The sequence below is a fragment of the Rhinolophus sinicus genome, chromosome 5 (assembly GCF_057876585.1).
Source record: "Rhinolophus sinicus isolate RSI-liver-muscle chromosome 5, RSI-T2T, whole genome shotgun sequence".
Taxonomy (NCBI): domain Eukaryota; kingdom Metazoa; phylum Chordata; class Mammalia; order Chiroptera; family Rhinolophidae; genus Rhinolophus; species Rhinolophus sinicus.
Window position 1 is genome coordinate 39,700,308 of NC_142505.1, and position 20,043 is coordinate 39,720,350.

Here is a 20,043-nt window from a genome sequence, read left to right on the forward strand (position 1 = left end):
TAATACAGCCAGCTTACGTATTCAATATACAACTTCTACTTGTAGTAGGAAACATGCTTATGGGACAAATTTCCCAGCTTTGAACAACTATTGTTTTCCTCACTCTTACAACTATCTAGAAAACAGGTATTAGGGTCTGAATTTCCTTGTAAATGAGCTCCTCACTGTCTCTTTGGGCAAAAGTCAGTGATATCAAATAAGACATTTTTCTTGTTCCTACAAGAGCGTATTTCTTATTTGCTTCCCATCTGCTCTAGTCTGCACCAGGAGCTTCCTCTCATTGTTCCTCTAATCACTACACTTCAATCCTAAATTACCTAAGACTGGCTGCAAAATCGTGTGGCCTTCTACATTTGCAAAGGTGGGGCAGGAGTTTCACTCTGCATCTGAAGCTGTGCCAGGCCAGGCCCCTACGTGCCCCTCACGCCCCACACCCAACCAGACCAAATACTGATTCTACCTCCAAAACACGTCTCCAACCGCAGCACCACTGCGGTAACTCAGGCCGTCTCCAGTCCATCCCCTCAATTTCCCTCCTCATCTTCCTGTCAGTTCAACTTCTAACCCATTACTGTGTGACCTTGCAGAACATATCCTATTAGCACTCCCATTTACAATTCTTCCACAGCTTCCCACTGTTTATAGGATCAGGTCCCAATTGCTTAGCACTTAGAAATCTATCCCCTTTCTCCTTGCTGGTACTCTGGCCGCACCCAGCTGTGGGCATTCTTTCTTAGCCTGACTCAGCTGATACACCCAGCCTCTGCTTGGAAGACCCTCCCTACCCTAAACCACATGGCAAACTTAGTCTTCCTTTCCCTTAAGACTGAGTTCAGAGATTGTTTTTCTTGGTAAAGCCGTCTCTTCCCAGATAACCTCTATATACTTTTTTCATAGTAGTAATCACATTTTTGGTAACTCCTTTTACATTTCTCCTCCCCTCAATTAGAATGAAAACTCTTTCGGGTCAGAGATTTTTGTCTTGTATAATCTTTGTTTAAGCACGTAATAGATGCTAATAGATTTTTGCTTACTGAGTCTTTGTTATCAACCTAATATTACTGGTAATTAAAATGATCCTCAAATCCCAAATATCAAGGTGAAAAGGAGAACATTTCCAATGTAGCATATGAATAACATTATTATATAACTTCTGATGAATGTCTGGTTCCTCCCTCCATCCATAAGTATAATGACACTAAATAATTTTTGATTTCTTGGGGGTAAAAAGGGACTGGGAAATACATGAAATCAACCATGTTTATCTCCATAAGCTGTATTTAACCTCAGTTTTTATTCAATTTATGGACACAACAGTAAAATTATGTCAAACCAACTTGGAAACAATATGCCAGTGCACATGTTCATTTAGGGAAGATTTTCTATAATGATCAAAGTTAACAGAATAAAAAAAAAATGTTTCTGCACCCATTATCCCCAAATTCATGTAACTGCTGAATATTCTATCCATTCTGATAAAGATACAAATGAAATACTATTCTGTTGCCACTGATTCTAGAGTCAAAGGTAAAAGTTTAAACACAAGATCCTTTTTTTTGGTCCACACAGCAAGCATCACATCAAATAAGATATCATTTCTATTACATGAATCACCAAAACTTTATTATTTGAGTGCTCAGAATTAAATTAGAATAAAATAAAGATCTTCTCTAAGAAATAGTAAAAATCAAGTCATTTAATTTCTACGTTCCTCACTTTCACCAGGACATCAGTGAGACTATACTTCTCTAATGTTCCTTCCAGTCCTAAAATTCTAAAGTTCTAAAATAGAAGTCTTAAAAAACAAATGGCATAGCATACATGAACAATTGGGAATATTTTAATATTATGTGACTATATTTCTAAATTAAAATGCCTCTGATGTAAAATAAAGCAAACTACTATTTATAAACACATTTTCCTCACTTACCTCCAGGTTTTGACATTCCTGAGCAGAATTGGTAGGCAGGCCAATCCACTTGATTTCTTTTTTTTCCTTTGAAATTATATTCATTGCCATTAGCACATTTAAAGCATCATAAACTCTTCTCCTAATGTTCTTCTGGTCATAAGCCTGCTAAAAAATATTTTTATTGAGTGGTAAATTTTAAGGGTTAAGATATATTCCCAGGATATTAAAATATTTAATTAATAATATTATTATAATACCTTCAAAGTGCTGAAAGAATCTTATAGCCAGTGAATCTATCCTTCAAATGTAAAGATGAAATAAAGATACTTTCAAATAATCTAAAACATGAAACACTCTAAAAAATAAAGATTATGTTACCAACAGATCTAAATTTAAAAAATACTAAACATCCTTCTTCAGGGAGAAGAAAAATGATCTAAGATGGGAGCTTGGAAGGTAACTATGTAGGGTAATCTCAATTAATACTCACTGTATAAAACAATGTCTTGTGGAGTCTAGAATATATATAGAACTAATATACATGACGACAATAGTATAGATATACCAGGAAGGGGTAATGGAGTTAAAATAACCTAAGGCTTTGCATTGTCTGGAAAAATATTAGACTTTGAAAAGTCAAGGATGCATGTTTTTAAGCTCTAGGTGAACAGTGTCTCCAAATGTGGTCATGGACTAGTGCTGATCCGCCATTACTAGTCTACAATAAAAACAGGGAACTTGCACCAAAATGTCATCACATAGATCACTAAAGCACACGGTTTAGGTCAGCTGCTTCTTTTTTTTTTTTTTCCTTTTGTATCAAGAGTTTCTCACTGAAGGAAAGTGTTACCTTAACATTGTGGAAAAAGCCCTTTGTCTTATTGAGGATGGGTAGTTCCTAAGAACAAAATCCAATCAATCAAGTATCATGATAATAAAGAGTGGTGGAGAACACTAAACCCATTTAAATGTAGAACTAAACTTAAAAGGGAGATTAAGTTATGGAACTGAATGCAAATATCAGAAATCCTGACACTATAGAAAAGATAATACAACAACAAATATTAGGAGGAGGTAACAAAGGAGGTCTGCTGATTACCTCCTCTTTGATATTGGAAGGGATATGGATTCAAAGCAGATGAAATATTCAAAACAGATGAACTAAGGAATAATAGACCTTTCGGTACAATATACAGAGGGTGCCAAAAAAATGTATACACATTTTAAGAAAGGAAGAAACTATATTAAAATTGTAATACTCAATATGTATAGATAAAAGATGAATACAAGTCATGCGTATACATTTTTTTGGCACCCCTGGTATTTATTTAAAGTCATAAAAACAACTATAATAATATTCTTTTAACAACTACCACTTACATATTCAATCCAAATCCTGTGATAGAGGGGAAAGATGGGAGATGGCAGTAAATGTAACATATTAATTTCTTTTTCCCTCTATAAGCAACAGATACTGGTCTACAGGTGACAACTCAAGAAACAAAATATTGAAGTTACTTGAAGTTATAAACAATGAAAGAACTACAGATTATAAACCTTCCAAATTATCAGAAAAATAACAGCAGTGAATAAACAGTAAAAAAACTAACTCTGGTTTATATTTAGAGGTGGAAGTAGGGTGGTTTAGTAAACATGTATGTTAGATGTTGAAAAGTGCTTTGAAGAAATGCTTTATTGTCATGACATTTGAGTGAAAATTAGATGGAGGGGAAAGAGAAACCACATGGATCCCTAGCAAAGAGTGTTCCAGGCAAAGGAAACAGCACGTGCAGTAGCCTGATTAGGAGCGTATCTGGCATATTCATGAAACGTGAAGTAACTGAGGGAGTGTACAGGAGATGAAATCAGAGAAGTAATGGTGGGCCAAGTCACATGTGGTCTTGCAGGCCATTTTGAGAACTCTGGCTTTCACTCAGAATCAGAATGCCATATACCTTTTTTTCAAGTGCCCAGAGAATATTAAAAAAAGAAAAAAGGCCATATAATGGCTCACAAAGAAAAACTCAAAGCAATCCAAAAAAATAGAAACAGTTTGACTCATAATCTCTGATCATAGGTAATAAAGGTAAAAATTCATAACAACAAAAATCCCGATCACCTGGAACTATAATAACTCTTTCAAATGTAATTCTTAGGTCAAAGAGGAAATTAAAACCAAAGTTACAGAATATCTAAAGAATAACATTATATCAGAATCAACGGGATCCAAAGCAGTGCACAAGAGGAAAAGCCACAGTCATAAAAGACTTTCATTACTGAACAAAAATAATAAAAGTAAATAAAATATACATCATAGTCTATAAGGTACAAAAATAACAAAAGTAACTCCGGGAAAGAGAATATTACAATAAATAAGGATAAAAACAGAAATTAACTGCAAAACAGGAAATCAATACAAACAAATCCAAGAGATGGTTCTCTGAGAAAAATAACTACAAATAATTTTGAGAACATGAATGAAATGGAGGATTTTCTGACAAAGCATAAAATACCAAATTGATTGTAAGGGAAACAGAAATTCTAAACAGACTAAACAGACCAAAGAAGGAATGGAGAAAGCTGTCTAAGCTTTACCCTTTACCAAATCACCAGGCCTACACCGTATTACAGGTGATTTCTATAAAATTTCAGGGAACAGAAAGAGATATCCAACGCTATTAAACCTGCAATGGAGTAAAGAAAAAGATGAAAAGAAAGCCTCTAAATTCATTTTGTAAAGCCAGTATAACACTACTAATTGACACTGCAAAGATGGTAAAAGCAAACAACAACAAAAAGCTGATCAGCAGTTGCCTGGAGACAGTAAGAGAGGGAAAAGAAGGGATTACAAAAGGCTGGAAGAACCTTTTGGGAGTGACGAAAATGTTCTGTATCTTGATTATACTGGTGATTCCATAGGTTCACACAACTGTCAAAACTCACCAAATTTTACACTTGAAATAAATACGTCTTATAGTATGTAAATCATTCCACAATAAATAAGGGAAAAAAATAATTTAATTGTACACTTAGGACATGTACATTTCCCTCCCTGTGTATGTAATTTTATATTAATTGAAAAACAATGGATGATTTTTATGTGCTAATAAAGAATGTCCAAGATATATTGTAAAGAAAATAAAATTAAGAATGCAGCATGCGAAGCATAATCACATTGGTGTTTTAAAAAAAAGAAAATCAGGGCCAGCCCAGTGGTTCAGGTGGCTGGAGTGCCCTGCTCCTAACGCTGAGGTCGTTGGTTCCATTTCCACATGGGCCAGTGAGCAGCGCCCTCTACAGCTATGATTGTGAACAGCAGCTCTCCCTGGAGCTGGGCTGCTGGGAGCAGCCAGAGGTCGGCGTGAGCTGCCGCGGGCTACCGTGTGCTGCCATGAGCAGCCAGTGGCCAGCATGAGTGGCCGGCAGTCGGCTAGAGCTGCCAGGAGATGACAACCGACGACCAGCGACCGACTGCCTAGCTGGGGGGAATGCAAGGCTCATAATACCAGCACGGGCCAGGGAGCTGTGTCCTACACAACTAGCCTGAGGAACAACGGCTTGCACCTGAGTGGGGGGGGGGAGGTGGATGAAGAGAGAAACACACACAAAAAAAGGAAATCAAATTTATTATATGTATGCCTAAAGAATTTCTGTAATGATACTCAAGAATCTGGTAATAGTGAATATTGCCTTTGGTGAACGTAGAGTAGGTAGGGTCTGTGGTAGAAGAGAGATATTTTATTATACACTATTTCGGTACAAATGAATTTTTTATAAATACATTCATGTGTTATTTGTTTCAGTCAAAAATAAAATAACATTTTCTTATTGACTTAGATATAGAAGAAACACTAAAAGATTCAGAAATATATACAAAGTCATTCAAATATAAAATGGATGTTCCTTTGGTAACCTCCCAAATTGTGTTTTAAAAATACTTGTTCATCTTTATGTTGAAATAAATGATAAAAGAATCCCTTCCAAAACAAAACAAAACAAACCAACAATATGAAATCGCCAAGTAAAGGAGGAGTTAGGGATTCCCTAGTTTCTCTGAGTCTTTAAATCACCCACACAGAAAACCCAAAGAGGTACACTGTTACATCAATTATCAGTCAATGTCAAGTGCATGATCTACCTACCGAATCAGCTGCCAAATGGTTATTTGAATTGGTGAACTCTGATACCAGCTCATCAGCTACTTCATTATATGATGTTGTACCTTTCCGCTGAACTTTCTCACACACTTTCATTGAAAAATGTCTCAAGCCTTTTCCATTTTTATCTCCTTTTTTGCTTCTTTTACTAAAAGAGAAAAAAAATGTTTATTCTCTATTATACTTATTTAGAGACTTTTTACAAAAGTATAAAATACTGTGAGATAGTAATTTGATGTTTGCTTCAAGTCATAGATTTTAATTTAATTAGAGATGAGGAAATGTTTTAAACCTAATTTTTACCTTAAAGGCCTAATAAACTATGAAGCTATAGTGTTTCCTTATGTGTACCATTCATTTAGTCAACAAGCATTTACCGACCAGTTACTTACTCTTATGTGCCAGGCACTGTTCTACACACTGGGAATAAATCCATGATAAGAACAAAAACTCTGCCCTGGTCAAGGTTATATACTGGTCAACACTTATCTTTTTGTATTCTATGTATACTACAGTTCTTTTTCACCTAAATTTATCTACTCAATTTTGAAACAGAAGTTATCAGTATTCTATCTATTCAGTATTAATAATGATTTAAGTCTTCAATTATTTTAAGTTTGGTTAATGCCTAGACCTCAACTTTGATAACTTAATCATTATAATTTTCAGGGGTTCAGTTTAGTTCTACTAATAGTTGAGTCCCAACTATCTGCCAAGAACTGTATTAGTGATTAGCAGTACAAAAATGACAACTGAAGCAAAATCTTTCCCTCAGGGGATGGGAGAGAGACAACACAGACATATAACACAAATAATTCCAGTATAACAGTTAAATGTCAAGTTGGAGTTATTCACAATATTCATGGGAAACAGGCAGAGAGGCATCTAGCCCAGCCTGACGGAGGAAGACTTGCGGGAGTAAGAGTCAGAGTCAAGTGAAAATAATCAACAAAATGCAAAGGAAACCTATGTAATGGGAGAAAATATTTGCAAACCATTTATTTTATCTGATAAGCGGTTAATATCCAAAATATCTAAGAAATTCCTACAACTCAATAGCAAAAACAAAACCAAAAAAGCAAACAAAAAAACCCAAATAACCCAATTAAAAAATGGGCAAAGGACACAAATAGACATTTCTCCAAAGAAAACATACAAATGGCTAATAAACACAAGAAAAGATGCTCAATGTCACTAATCATCAGAGAAACGCAAATCAAAATCACAATGAGGTATTATCTCACACCTGTTAGGATGAATATTGTTAAAAAAAAAAAAGTGTTGGTGAGGATTTGGAGAAATTAACACCCTTGTACACTATTGGTGGGAATGTAAGATGGTACAGCTGCTACAGAAAAAAATATGGAGGTTCCTCAAAAAATTTAAAATAAAATAATCCAGTAATCCCATTTCTGGGTGCATAGCCAAAAGAACTGAAATCAGGATCTCGAAGAGACATATGCACTCCCGTGCTTATTGCAGCATTATTCACAATAGCCAAGATACGGAAACAACCTAACTGTCCATTGATGGATAAATGAATAAAGAAAAGGTTGTACATACACACAGTGGAGTATTATTCAGCCTTTACAAAGAATCAAATCCTGCCATATGGGACAACACAGATAAACCTGGAGGACATTATGCTGAGTGAAATAAGTCAGTCACAGAAGGGCAAATACTGCATGATTCCACTTATATGAGGTATCTAAAATAAACTCATAGAAGCAGAGAGTAAAACGGTGCTTGCTGGGGGCTGGAGGGAAAGGGGAAACGGGGAGTTGTGATTCAAGGGGTATAAAGTTGCCGTTATGCAAGATGAGTTAAGTTCTAGAGTTAAGTTGTAAGCTCTGCCGTACAACACAATGCCTAGTAACAATAATATACATTCACAAATCATTGTTACAGGGACAATGAGGATAGGTCTCATGTTAAGGGTTCTTACCACCACGCCACCAACAAAAGAAGGGGTCAAGTGAAGGAAGGTAGGAAGGACACTCAGGCAAGGCAGCAGCAGCTGCAGTAAACACGTGAAGACTAAGCAGATGGTAAATGTTAAGAGACTCGTTAACGAACAGCGCAGTATTACCAGACTATAAAGTACAAGGCAAAAAATGAGGCAGAAAGGCAAACAAAGGGCCAGAGCCTTCCCTGCCATGCAAAGGAACCTAGGCTTTATCACATTCCATCAGTGTAATTACATTCATTTGTAAATTATTTATGTGTTCTACTGTAAGACATACACAAAGAAACAGACACAAAGCACTTTTCAAAAGAATGAGATAAGGACACATATCTATTTTGCTTTTCCCACATTCCCAAAGAATCATCTGTGCACTCATTGTGGTCACAGACTATTACTGAAATACTGTAACACCACTAAATGGTATTAAGTGGGGGAGTGGCATGGTGTGATTTTCAGTTAAGAGATTCTGGCTGCTAAGTAGAAGACGGATCTATTGGGGGAGGGGGAAGCAAAAGCTGAGACAGGAAGACCAGGTGAGAGGCTACTGTAGTAGCCCAGGCAAGATATGGTAAATTCCGAAATTGGGGCAATTGGTCAGGTTGAGTAAGAAGAGATGGATTTACAGAATTTTAAAGATAAAAATCAGAACTGAGTGATTGATTGATATAGATGGTAAAGAAGAGGGAAATAGGGGAGAACGGCCCTTAGGAAGAAGGGTCATTTTGAGATCAAGGAGCTAGGAACAAGTTCATGAGTTCCATTTTAAACCTCTTCATCTGCACTGCACTGCACCTGTCCAATACCTTAGTATAACCCACACGCAGCTACTGAGCGCTTGAAATGTGGGGAATGTCAATTGAGATATGCTGTAAATGTAAAATACACACTGAATTTCAAAGAGTTGGATTAGAAATGAATGTAAAATACACCTTATGAATAATTTTTGTATTAATTAAATGTTGAAATAGTATTTTAGCCATACTGGATTAATTAAAGATATAAAAATTAATTTCACATTTGTTTTTACTTTTTAAATTGGCATTTAGAGAATTAAACATTACATGTGACTTGCATTACATGTCTACTGGGCAGCAATGATGTTTGAGTTTGACATGCCTACGGAACATCCAAATAGATGTATTCAATAGATAATTGAATACGTAAGTCTACAGCTTATGGGAGAGAATCATTTACAAACTTGTCAGCATCTGTACCCAGGCCAACCTCCTTCCTACCAGCCTCAAAGAATTAGGTATCCCCCTTCCTTTTCAAATTCAAAGTTCTTTTTTAAGATAATAGCTCTACTGAAATATAATTCACATACCATAAACTTCATCTTTTTAAAGTATACAATTCAGGTTTATGAAGAGTTAAGCAACCATCACCACAATCTGATTATTTTCACCCTAAAAAGAAACCTTGGGCCCACTGGCGGTCACTTCTCATTCCCTGTGCCCCCAGCCCCTAGCAACCACTATTTCTGTTTCTATGGATTTGTCTATTCTTCAAAGTCAACTTTTCAAAATGAATTTTTCACTCCAGTGCTTCTGTTGCTCTATTCTTTGTTCTTTTTGAGCTGTTCCATACAGTATTTTTTGCTTTTGGTTTTTTAAAACATACAACTTTATCATGGAACCTGAATCTGATCAGGACTCCAGATCCAACTACCACCAGTGTACAGGAAATACTGAGGTCAGAAGAACACGCTAAACTACACTATGGGGATGCAATAAACAAAATATTTAGGATTTCTCTTCAGGACACATAATGTGGTTTCTTCGACTAATAAACTGTACGGGGTAAAAGGAGAGAGGGAGAGGGATAGATACAGAGGGGAAATTTACTGATTGTAAAAGACATCAATTTACTATTTAAATCCTGATTAAAACCATACACATACACACACCCTAGTTATGGGGGAGTCTGGGAATATTGCAATACAGCAGCATAGTTTTAAAACTCTCCAAATTCCCAGATAAAAACAGAGCAATTAGATAGCAAAACCAAAACCCTGTGATAACACTTACAACAAAACTAGATGACAAGGTATTGTCAACAAACCCCACAATACAAGCTATCAGCGGCCAAAAGGCCTACACAGTAGTGTCTGTATGGGGCAGAAAGAGAAATACTCAATGGGGCTGCATTTAATGGAGCTCAGAACAAGATAATTCCAAAATAGCCAACAAGAATTTACTGGAAAGCACAGCAGTGGAAATGAGAAGTTTACCCTCTTCAACACCAGCTGAGTGCAAGGGGCCGGCAGAAAGCACCACAGAGGTTGCAACAATCTAGTCTGTATGACTCACAACTGATATTCAAAAGAAAATGACAAACATTGAAGGTAGGCAAAGAATGTACTGACAAGAAGGGTATCGGAAGAAGAAAGTCAAAGTAAGGGAATAGAATAAATAATAAATGCTATTAATGCAAGAAAATGATCATAAAATAAGAGAAAAAAGAGAATATTATCAACCCAGAATGACAAATACCAAAACATTCTAGTCAAATTGCTGGACTTCAAAGAAAAGAATCTTTTAGTCATCTAGAAGAAAAGAGTATCAGGTTTTTCAACAGCAAGGTGTTATGCCAGAATAAAACAAGTGTATTTAAGAAACTGAAAGAATGAGCCAAGGATTTTTATAGTCAGCAAAACGGACTATAAAAAGCACAAACTTAGGGATTACTATTCCCACGAGCTCTTCCTGAAGAAACCTCTGTAGAACAAGCTTCAGACAATCAAAAGACTAGAGAGACAGTGACATAAGGACTGGTGAGTGTTACACATATAGTTCCCTGTAAATGAGACTAAATGAGGGCTAAGTGGGAGAGAGTATAGTATATAAATGGATATATGCTCCAACACTGTGACTAAAGTGTGACTATTAAAAAATGAGAAGAGAATGAAGACCGCATATGCAAAAATAAATTTTTAATATTTTCAGCAATCACATGAATGGTAGTATTAGTATTATTTGGGACTGTTGAGCAATGTAATATGGGATAAAGTCATGACCAGATACGCTAATTCTATCATCTCTTTCATCCCTGATGTCCTTAAAAATCAGGATCAGTGTGGAAGAAAGGGGACTGAGATGTAATGGAGAAGAAGAGGTTTAGTTATGGTTTGAAGTGGAAGTGTCAATACGAACTTAGGAAGTATTATACCTTTGTGTTTGTATCTTAGTTCTGTTCATTTAAAGAACTAGAACACATGATCAATCTAGCAACAATGAGTATTCTAGCCCCCAAATGGAGCTTGACATATAATTCTCCCAAAAAAACAAAACAAAACAAAAAAACAGCCCTTCTCAGAGAAATGGCTGATTCCAGGTATAGGACAGGAAATATACAAGATGAATTTGGAACATCTTGTTAATACCAGATAACAAAGAAGCTATCAAAGATGACTAGGGTCATATCAAAAGGACTTAAGAATCAACTAGAAGAGGCTCCTACTGGCCAAAGATGGGACAATTTAAGCTTCAACAGTGATAATAATTGCTATGTATGAAACCCATCAAATGTTTAAATTTATCAATTCACAATGATGTTTTTAAAAGGGAAGACTTGCTCACCTTTGGAGGAAGACAGAAACAAATTCATCAAAATGGTCAATAAATTTGACCATTGGTCAAATTTGAAAATTGGTCAATAAATTTATTGGGAAGGAATCAAGCATTTATTCCGCTTTCCTGTATGAACTGTATACCTCTAGGTAAACAAATAGTAGAAGGGGGAAATTCTTTATATAAAAGTAGCCCCAGTAGTAAATGAAAAGGAAAGGATAGAATTAGAACACTAGTTGCAACCCAAAATGAATAGAGACAAGCATTAAGCATCAGTGGTGTTTACATCATAAAAAGGGAGATAACCAAACTTATTTGCCTCTTAAAGGAAGAACACACCACTATCTATTTTCTTGCCAAAGGATCGGACATTAGTCTGATAAAGCCTCTGAATCTTATGGACAAACTACATTAAATACAGAGAACAGAGGAATATGGTGAGATGCATTGAGCATGCAATCAGCAAAATCTAGACTGTGGGAAAGACTATAGGTCAAATAACCTAGTTTCTTTACCAATTAAAGTATAAAGAAAATAATGAGACAGAGGGGAAATCTATATATATAAAAGAGATCGCCTTTTTTTTTTAATGGGCAAGATTAAAATGTGGTGCCAAAGGATGCACATTTAAGCGATAAAACTATTTAAACATGCAAGGAAGTGATTACTATAAATATCAGGAAAATAGTTATTTATAGCAAAGAGAGAGGATTGTGATTCAGATGGGGCACAAGGAAGGGCCTTCTGGGGTTCTGAAACTTCTTGATTTGGTGATGGTTACAAGAATGTTTACCTTACAGGATTCATTAGTCATACATTTGCTTTTCGATGATTTTCTGTATCTGTATTTTATTTTACAAAAAAATTAAAACAAAACATTTAAAAACTATAAATTTTCAATAGTTACTAGATACTTGATATTAAAGAATTATTGTAAATTTTCTTAGGTATAATATTGATATGAGGTCTGATAATTAAGTTCGTGAACTTGTTGCAACACTGTTGCTAACCTTCTTTGATATCAGAGGGATTATTCATTATAAATTTGTACCAACTGGACAAATAGTTAACCAAGTTCACTATTTGGAAGTGCTGAAAAGGCTGCATGAAAAAATTAGATGACCTGAACTTTTCGCCAACAATTCATGGCTTTTGCATCACAACAATGCACCAGCTCCCACGGCACTGTCTGTGAGAGAGTTTTTAGCCAGTAAACAAATAACTGTATCGGAACACCCTTCCCACTCACCTGATATGGCCCCTAATGACTTCTTTCTTTACCCGCAGATAAAGGAAATATTAAAAGGAAGACACTTTGATGACATTCAGGACATCAAGGGTAATACAATGACAGCTCTGATGGCCATTTCAGAAAGAGTTCCAAACTTGCTTTGAAGGGTGGACTAGGCACTGGCGTTGGTGCATAGCTTCCCAAGGGTCACTTCGGAAGTGACCGTAGTGATATCCATGCCATGAGGTATGTAGCACTTTTTCTAATAGGATGAGTTCACGAACTTAATTGTCCGACCTCGTATACAAACTTGTTCACAAGCAGTACTACTCATAATAGCCAAAAAGTAGGAACCCAAATGTGCATCATTAATGACCAGAGAAAATGTGGTATATCCATATAATGGAATATTATTCAGCAATGAAAAGGAATGAAGTACGAATATATGCCCAACATGGATGATCTTTGAAAATATGCTAAATGAAAGAAGCCAGTCACAAACTCAACAAGGCAGGGAGTCCTATTTCCTTGAGATCAATGTTCCAAGTTTCAGCCTGGGGAACTGTCTTTGGTGTAATTTTCATGTGTTTAGAGATGGGATGGGAGGTACAAGGGGTTTGGAGGACTGGGCAAGTTCAGCTGGCCCAGGTGCTCCTTGGATAGTCTTCGCTTTGTTGCCCTCATTACATCCGCCATTGACTCATCCTTGTTTTTCATATTTGTCAGCTCTAAGCATGGAGCCTCTCCATGTCAGTGCAGAGGAGAATGGCTTCCATCTCCCATTCTACTTCTCCTATGCATATTTTGGGATGGGGTTTCTTTTCACTGGTCCTTCCTTATAATCACACTAGCTTTCATCTTCCATTAGGAAAAATCTGTATCTCTACTACTTTCTACAGCACTTTTAGAGATTTATTTCCTTTTATTATTGTTTACATGAAAATGTCAATAGGATTTAAGGGGTTGGGGGTATAAAGATGTTCAGTTCATTATCTTAAATGGGAATCTTCTTATCTAAATCTTAAATAAATAGAGTTTTCACACTTTTTTAGAACTTGAGCTCTTTGAAACACCAAGATCCTCTTTCTAAATAACATCAAATTTGGCCATAGGATGTAAACACTATGGCATCTATTAGTCCATAAATCAAATTAAGAATCAGTAGGAAGCATTCTTTACCAAATAAAACCAAACTGAGAAATCAAAACCAAGAAAATAAAACTACTAATATAGTATAGTTTGAAAAGCACGTTACATTTTCAGAATAATTTCATTTCAAGTGCTTTTGTGCCCCGAAATTCAAAAGAATGGTGCCCAAAGAATAAAAGAAAAAATATTTATCTTTCCAGGCACTTAACGAGAATCCACAACCACTATCTTTTTATATTTTCCTAATAATATTTTTATTTATATAAGTAATATAAAACTAAAATTTGTAGTATAAAACCCAGGTATAAGTTGTAATAAATGTATTCCATTCAAATAAGGGATTATATATAATATGTAATAAAAACTATTTCTCATTAAAATGAGTCAACCAGAATGTTTATATCAGCAAAATAATTTTATTTGATAAAAATAATTTAGAAACTTAACCTCCCCAACCTCACTTTCCTATATGTATCCATTGTGTATGTGTGTGTGGGGTGGGGAGCAATCTGAAATGGGAAATCAATGTTTATCCCTCATGAGCCTCTCCTCTCCCCGTCCGTGGGTTATGTTATCCAGGCCTGTGACCATTTACATGCTCATGAAATCCTTATATACACTACTGGTATCATCACTTAGATAACTAATAAACTTCTTGAACTTCAAATGTCTAAAACAAAACTCAATCCCTCCCCAAACCTACTCCTAACTACAGTAAATGTAAATGGCATCAATATTTACCCAGCTGTCAATGCAGAAACAAAACAAGAGCCATCCTTTATTTCCCCCTGTCCTTCATTCAACCTATCAATAAATCCTGTTGGTTCTACCTCCAAAATTCTTTTTCCCTCATCTTCAGTGCCATGCCACTGCCCCCTGCAATAGCTTTCTAACTGACTTCCTACTTCTGTATTTGTCCCCTTCAGCAGCCAGTGTAAATCAGATCATGTCATTTCCCTGGTAAAAATCCTTAAAATAAAACCCAGATTCCCTACCATGACTTGCCAGGCCTCTGATTCCTGCCGACCTCTCCACCCTCATCTCATATCACTCTGCCTTTCTCACTGTCTCCAGGCCACTGACCACTGTGCGTCCCCAAAAACATCAACCTGGTTTCTCATTTAGGAGCTCTGCATTTGCCAGTGCCTCTGCCTAGACTCCCTGGCTCCCCCACCTCACCAGGCTACTTACATGCCTGACTTCTTTGCATTCAAACGTCATCTCCTGAGAGAGGCCTTCTCTAAGACAGGCAGCATCCTTCCAATAATCCACAAACCACACTTCTTATTTTTTTGCCTACCAACTACCACAGTTTAAAATTATCTCATTTGTTTATTGTCTCCCAACCCCCAATATCAGCTCTTTAAGGGCAGAGACTTTTTGATCTTATTATTCTCTCATGCGTAAAACACAGCAACCCTTAAAAGATATTAAAAATATTTGTAAAATGAACTTCATAAACATCATTGAAGCAGTACAGATATTAATTAACTATGCTGGTTTTGATTAGTAGCTTATTATGATTTAGATTATATTAATTTTTTATAAAGTTTTAACTGAATTCCAACAGAAAAAAAATACTAAGATTACAGGAGCATAAAGGAAGACTGAAACACCATTGTGCTAAATCTCAATTATTTAGGACAGGAATAAAGAAAACCACACAGAGGCTGCCACCATCACCTGTAGGGCACCCAGGACCATCTTCCCCCGATAGAGGGCCCAAAGCAAAAAGGAGACCTATTTGGAAGAAAGAGATGCATTTATTTAGAAGACACCATCAGATTCTCTCCAAAAGTGAAAAGAGAAAGTGAACAAATTTCAGAATCAAAAACCCCAGGCAAAACCAGAAAGGAATTTTCACAGCTCCTTCTGCAAGCTCTTTGAAAAGTACAGTGCACCAGAATACAGGGGAAAAACTAATGAGAATCTCTTAAAGGATCCTTCACCCACCAAACAAGATTTCTTCAGAAACCACCTTGCTCTTGCAAATGACCTTGACCAAAGAACAGCTGAGTAAAACATACTTAAAGTTATACTGTCATCTGGTAAGATGAAATAAAAAGTTTGTATATATCCACATATATTGATGTATAAATCCTTGAGGAAGACTAATATAAATACTTACATATGATACTAAATCAACATACAAGACATTGAAGAGATAATGATTAGTTTGAAAAAGTCAAGAACCATATGACTTCACTGATATATGGGATATAAATCTGAAGGCAACAAAGGAACAAGACAAACAAAGAAACAAAAACTCATAGACACAGAAAACAGTTTAGTAGTGACCAGAGGGTAAGGGGGGAGAGGGGTGGCAGAAGAGGGTAAAAGGGGTTAAATATATATGGTGATGGAAGGAAAACTGACTCTGGGTGGGGAACACATAATGCAATATATAGATGATGTATTACAGAATTGTGCACTTGAAACCTATGTAGTTTTGTTGACTATTGTCATCCCAATAGATTTTAATTAAAAAAAAAAAAAAAGATCAGTCTGTGGTTGAGAGCTGGCTTTTTTAAGTTGAACACTTGGGAGAAGGGAACCAAAGACTTTTCACGGCATTACCAGAAAATCATAATAAAATTAGAGGAAAATAAACACTTGTAAGAACAACAATAAAAACCTCATGTAGTAATTAATCTTTGTGGTTTGGGGGGGGATGGAATTCTTTACATCAAAGTTATATTAAAAAATAAAAAGAGAATAATAAAAAGCACTAGGGGGGAAAAAAGCCACTGAACCAGATGCAGAAAGGGAAAGTTGAGACAATGGATATACCAGCAATTTTAATCTAGCACTTTTACATGTGATCTTGAGCGGTCTCTCTCTTATGAAGGGGAGCGTAAAGAGAACCTTGTTTCTTATACTGTTTGCAGTACATAGATGCCACCAATCATAACTAATGAATAGTTCTATTTTAAGGCCATAAACATTGCTAAATACGTCTGTAAGAACTTGCACCGCTACCCTTTCCAAGGGTAAATACAAAGAAAGAACAGTATGAGTTGGAAAGAGGAATTTCCATTAGAAAGAAAAGAACATTTCACCATAGATTTCTACATGATACAGCAGTTCCTCAGACATGATTTTATGTGTTTAAAATAGTTTAGAACCAAAAGCAAGCAACAAAGGCCACCAAGGAACTAAAGCAGAGCCATTGTCAATGGAAGAAAACACATTTTTCATATGTAGTCCCGAGGTCCTACTCAGAGCCTATTCATGTTTATTTTAGACTGAAATTTTAACACAACTGACCATCTAGTTTCTCAGTGCACAACAACTCAGAGATTATGAACTAAAAAATGAAAGACAGAAAACTATTACACTGAAAACTGATCAAAGGAGAAACACCATCATTGAAAAAAGGAATTACAAAATCTTAGAATCAAAAATAAAAATTAAAAAGCATAACTGGCAAAGTTTTACTTAAAATAGTACCAATCTTACAGAATTCCATTGACCCGAAGGCTATGTGTCCTACTTTATCTGTGAAACGTTAATATATTATAGTACCTAGTATAGTTGCTTGCATGGACTATTGAACTTAAGTCCAAATAATGACTATAAAGTGATAGTTTTTAATCCTGAAGTTTCTCACTTGGCAGGTAGGCATTTATATTTTTTTCAACAGACCACAGGTGATCATGATACACAATGAAAATTGAGAAATACTTTTCTAACAGTCTAAGAAAAGGTTATATTATACTCGATATATTATTTAAGAAAGAAGTGAGAATTTACTATGATCTTTAAATGTGTCCAATAAAACTTGTCTTTAAAAAGTTTGGGCATATTGAGGTAATGTGGAGCATTCACTTTGGTAGAACATTTCATCTCCCAAAAGGAGGGAGGGGGTTAAATGACATACTACTGATAGCCAATCTACTCACAGGATAATTTCTTTTGAAACCATATAGATATGACAAATTTATATAATGATAAGTGAAGCAGAATATTCAGTGTAGCATGAAATAATGGTAAAAACTCAATAAAGTTAAAGTTATGTGAAGAAAAGTATCTTACTAACTTCAACTAGAGTAGAGTCTGGGCACCAAATAGTAGCATCTCCCAAACAAAATACTTACACTTATACTACTCACCTTTCTGAAAAATCAGTGTCTATGAATTCTCTAGCCCGTTTTCTATCACTAAAAACAAAAAAGATAGCATAAAAAGAATACATATATAAACAACTTTATTTCACAAATAAGGTATTATAAGTTTAATTCCACAATGAATACAACCTACACAAAAATGGACAAATATAAGATACGCCCATAAAAAAACCCAAAAACTTAAATTTTATAAAAGGACCGAGAAATCACAACAACATAATTTGAAATTTGCCCAATGAATCATTAGGGAGGAAAATATTGCAGATTTATAAAGGGGAAGGCACAGAAAAGTTTTATTTACTCTGGAATGACTGACTATAAAAACACTAGGCAATCATTACCACCCCCAATAGAAAGCTCAGCTAGAGCTGAAAATATCAAAACCCTGGTCATCTCCAAAGTGAGCCAACACCAGTGGCATTGGCTTGGCTTTCATGTTATAATCTCCCAAGGCTACGCAGAAATCCACGGGAACTTTCACGTCTGCATGACAGTGCTCATAGGGAGTGAATAAAGGCCATGGAATTACAGGTGATGCTATCATTTCACCTCATTTGATAATGGAAAAGAATGTATACACACATGAAACTCTTGTGTTTCTAAGTTTACATACATGTGTGCATTGTGTATGTATATGAATATGTATACCGCTTAAAACACTTTGCCGAGATTATTTCATTAATTCATTTAATATCCTTGAAGCAAGGAGATGCTTACTTACCCAAGATTTACTGTCTGCTTGCTAGAACTCACAGTTGTAAGTCAAAGACAGAACTAGCAGTTCAGTACACCACAATTTAAATAACTTCTAAAGTGACAGAATGAAGTTTTGAGTCATTAATTTCACTATTTTATTTTTCTTTTATGGAAAGATAAGATGTTAAAGCAGTGGAGAAAGGTTGGGCAAGGGTATTTTACAGGCAAATATGAAATATGGGGAGGTTTGATACTAAAAGTGGCAAATGTGTAATGGAACGGATACTGATTTAATAGCCCAGTGTTTTAAAAGAATCAAGGGACAACTCAATGAAAATTTTAATAGATTTGACCTCTTTTTGCTGGTTCCTTTTCTGGTTTTTAAGGAAATAAGAATCCATAGGGGAAATTCTGAGTATAGCCAACAATATATAACTCTTTTCTTATGTTTGTTAAAACAATATAAAATAAGAGTTTTGATATCTCCAAAGCAGCTAAATGTCAGAATCATAAAAAATAGTTCTCTTTCAGAGTTCAAAAAAGTCAGAAGATTCAGGTGCAAGTTTTTATACTGTTTTTCTCTATTTTAAAATAGTTGCTCCATGAATGGTTTATATCTAAGATATGAAGTGAAATAAAATAGGTGATTTTAAAGGAAACACATTAGTTTTTAAGGAGCTAGACTAACATAAAACAAGAACAGAAGACAAGATCGTGAGAAAAAAAGGTCAGAACTTAAAAAAGTTTTAAAAATGGTAACTTGTAACAACACTCTTACCCTGGGACCCAGCCAGTAGCTTCTGCTATGTGTGTCTGAGTAACCATTGCTGGTGCAGGGGTATACGGACTCCCAATCAGAACACTTCCTGAACTGGTTAGTCTCTGTGGTGTGCTTATAATCTGTAAAGTTAGGACAAAGAAAAGAATATCTTTAGTTATTAAGAAAAGCCTACAGACACAAAATAAAGTTGATTGCTAACCTACATACGAGGAGGAAACCTTATTGCTTAAAATGCACTTAATATTAATCATCTAAAATGTAAGCAATACCTTTGATTCATTTACATCCTAGGATCTTAAAGCAGTCATAATGCAGGTTGCAGCAAGCAAACAGCAATTTAGAAGGATTAAGTTGGCAACTGACAATGTTTTAAAAATCAGAAAAATGAAAAGCTTTCTTTGAAATTACAGAACTTAATTCCAGTCAAGCTTGATTCACCAGAACTGGGGTAATAG

General features: G+C 35.5%; 1 protein-coding gene across 10 annotated transcripts in view; it reads right to left on the reverse strand.

Moving 5' to 3' along the window:
* The window catches only part of TFDP2 (transcription factor Dp-2), a 180,239-nt gene that overhangs the window by 47,264 nt on the left and 112,932 nt on the right, over positions 1-20,043 (reverse strand). For 9 of the 10 annotated variants that reach the window (XM_074312942.2, XM_019747143.3, XM_019747137.3 and 6 more), the window contains 4 exons: positions 19,586-19,707; positions 18,097-18,144; positions 6,055-6,217; positions 1,931-2,077 (listed from right to left, as the gene is read on the reverse strand). In XM_074312942.2, coding sequence (XP_074169043.1) covers positions 1,931-2,077; positions 6,055-6,217; positions 18,097-18,144; positions 19,586-19,707 — 480 coding nt within the window. The remainder of the gene's footprint in view (positions 1-1,930; positions 2,078-6,054; positions 6,218-18,096; positions 18,145-19,585; positions 19,708-20,043) is intronic. The other variant, XM_019747140.3, reaches the window with a different exon arrangement.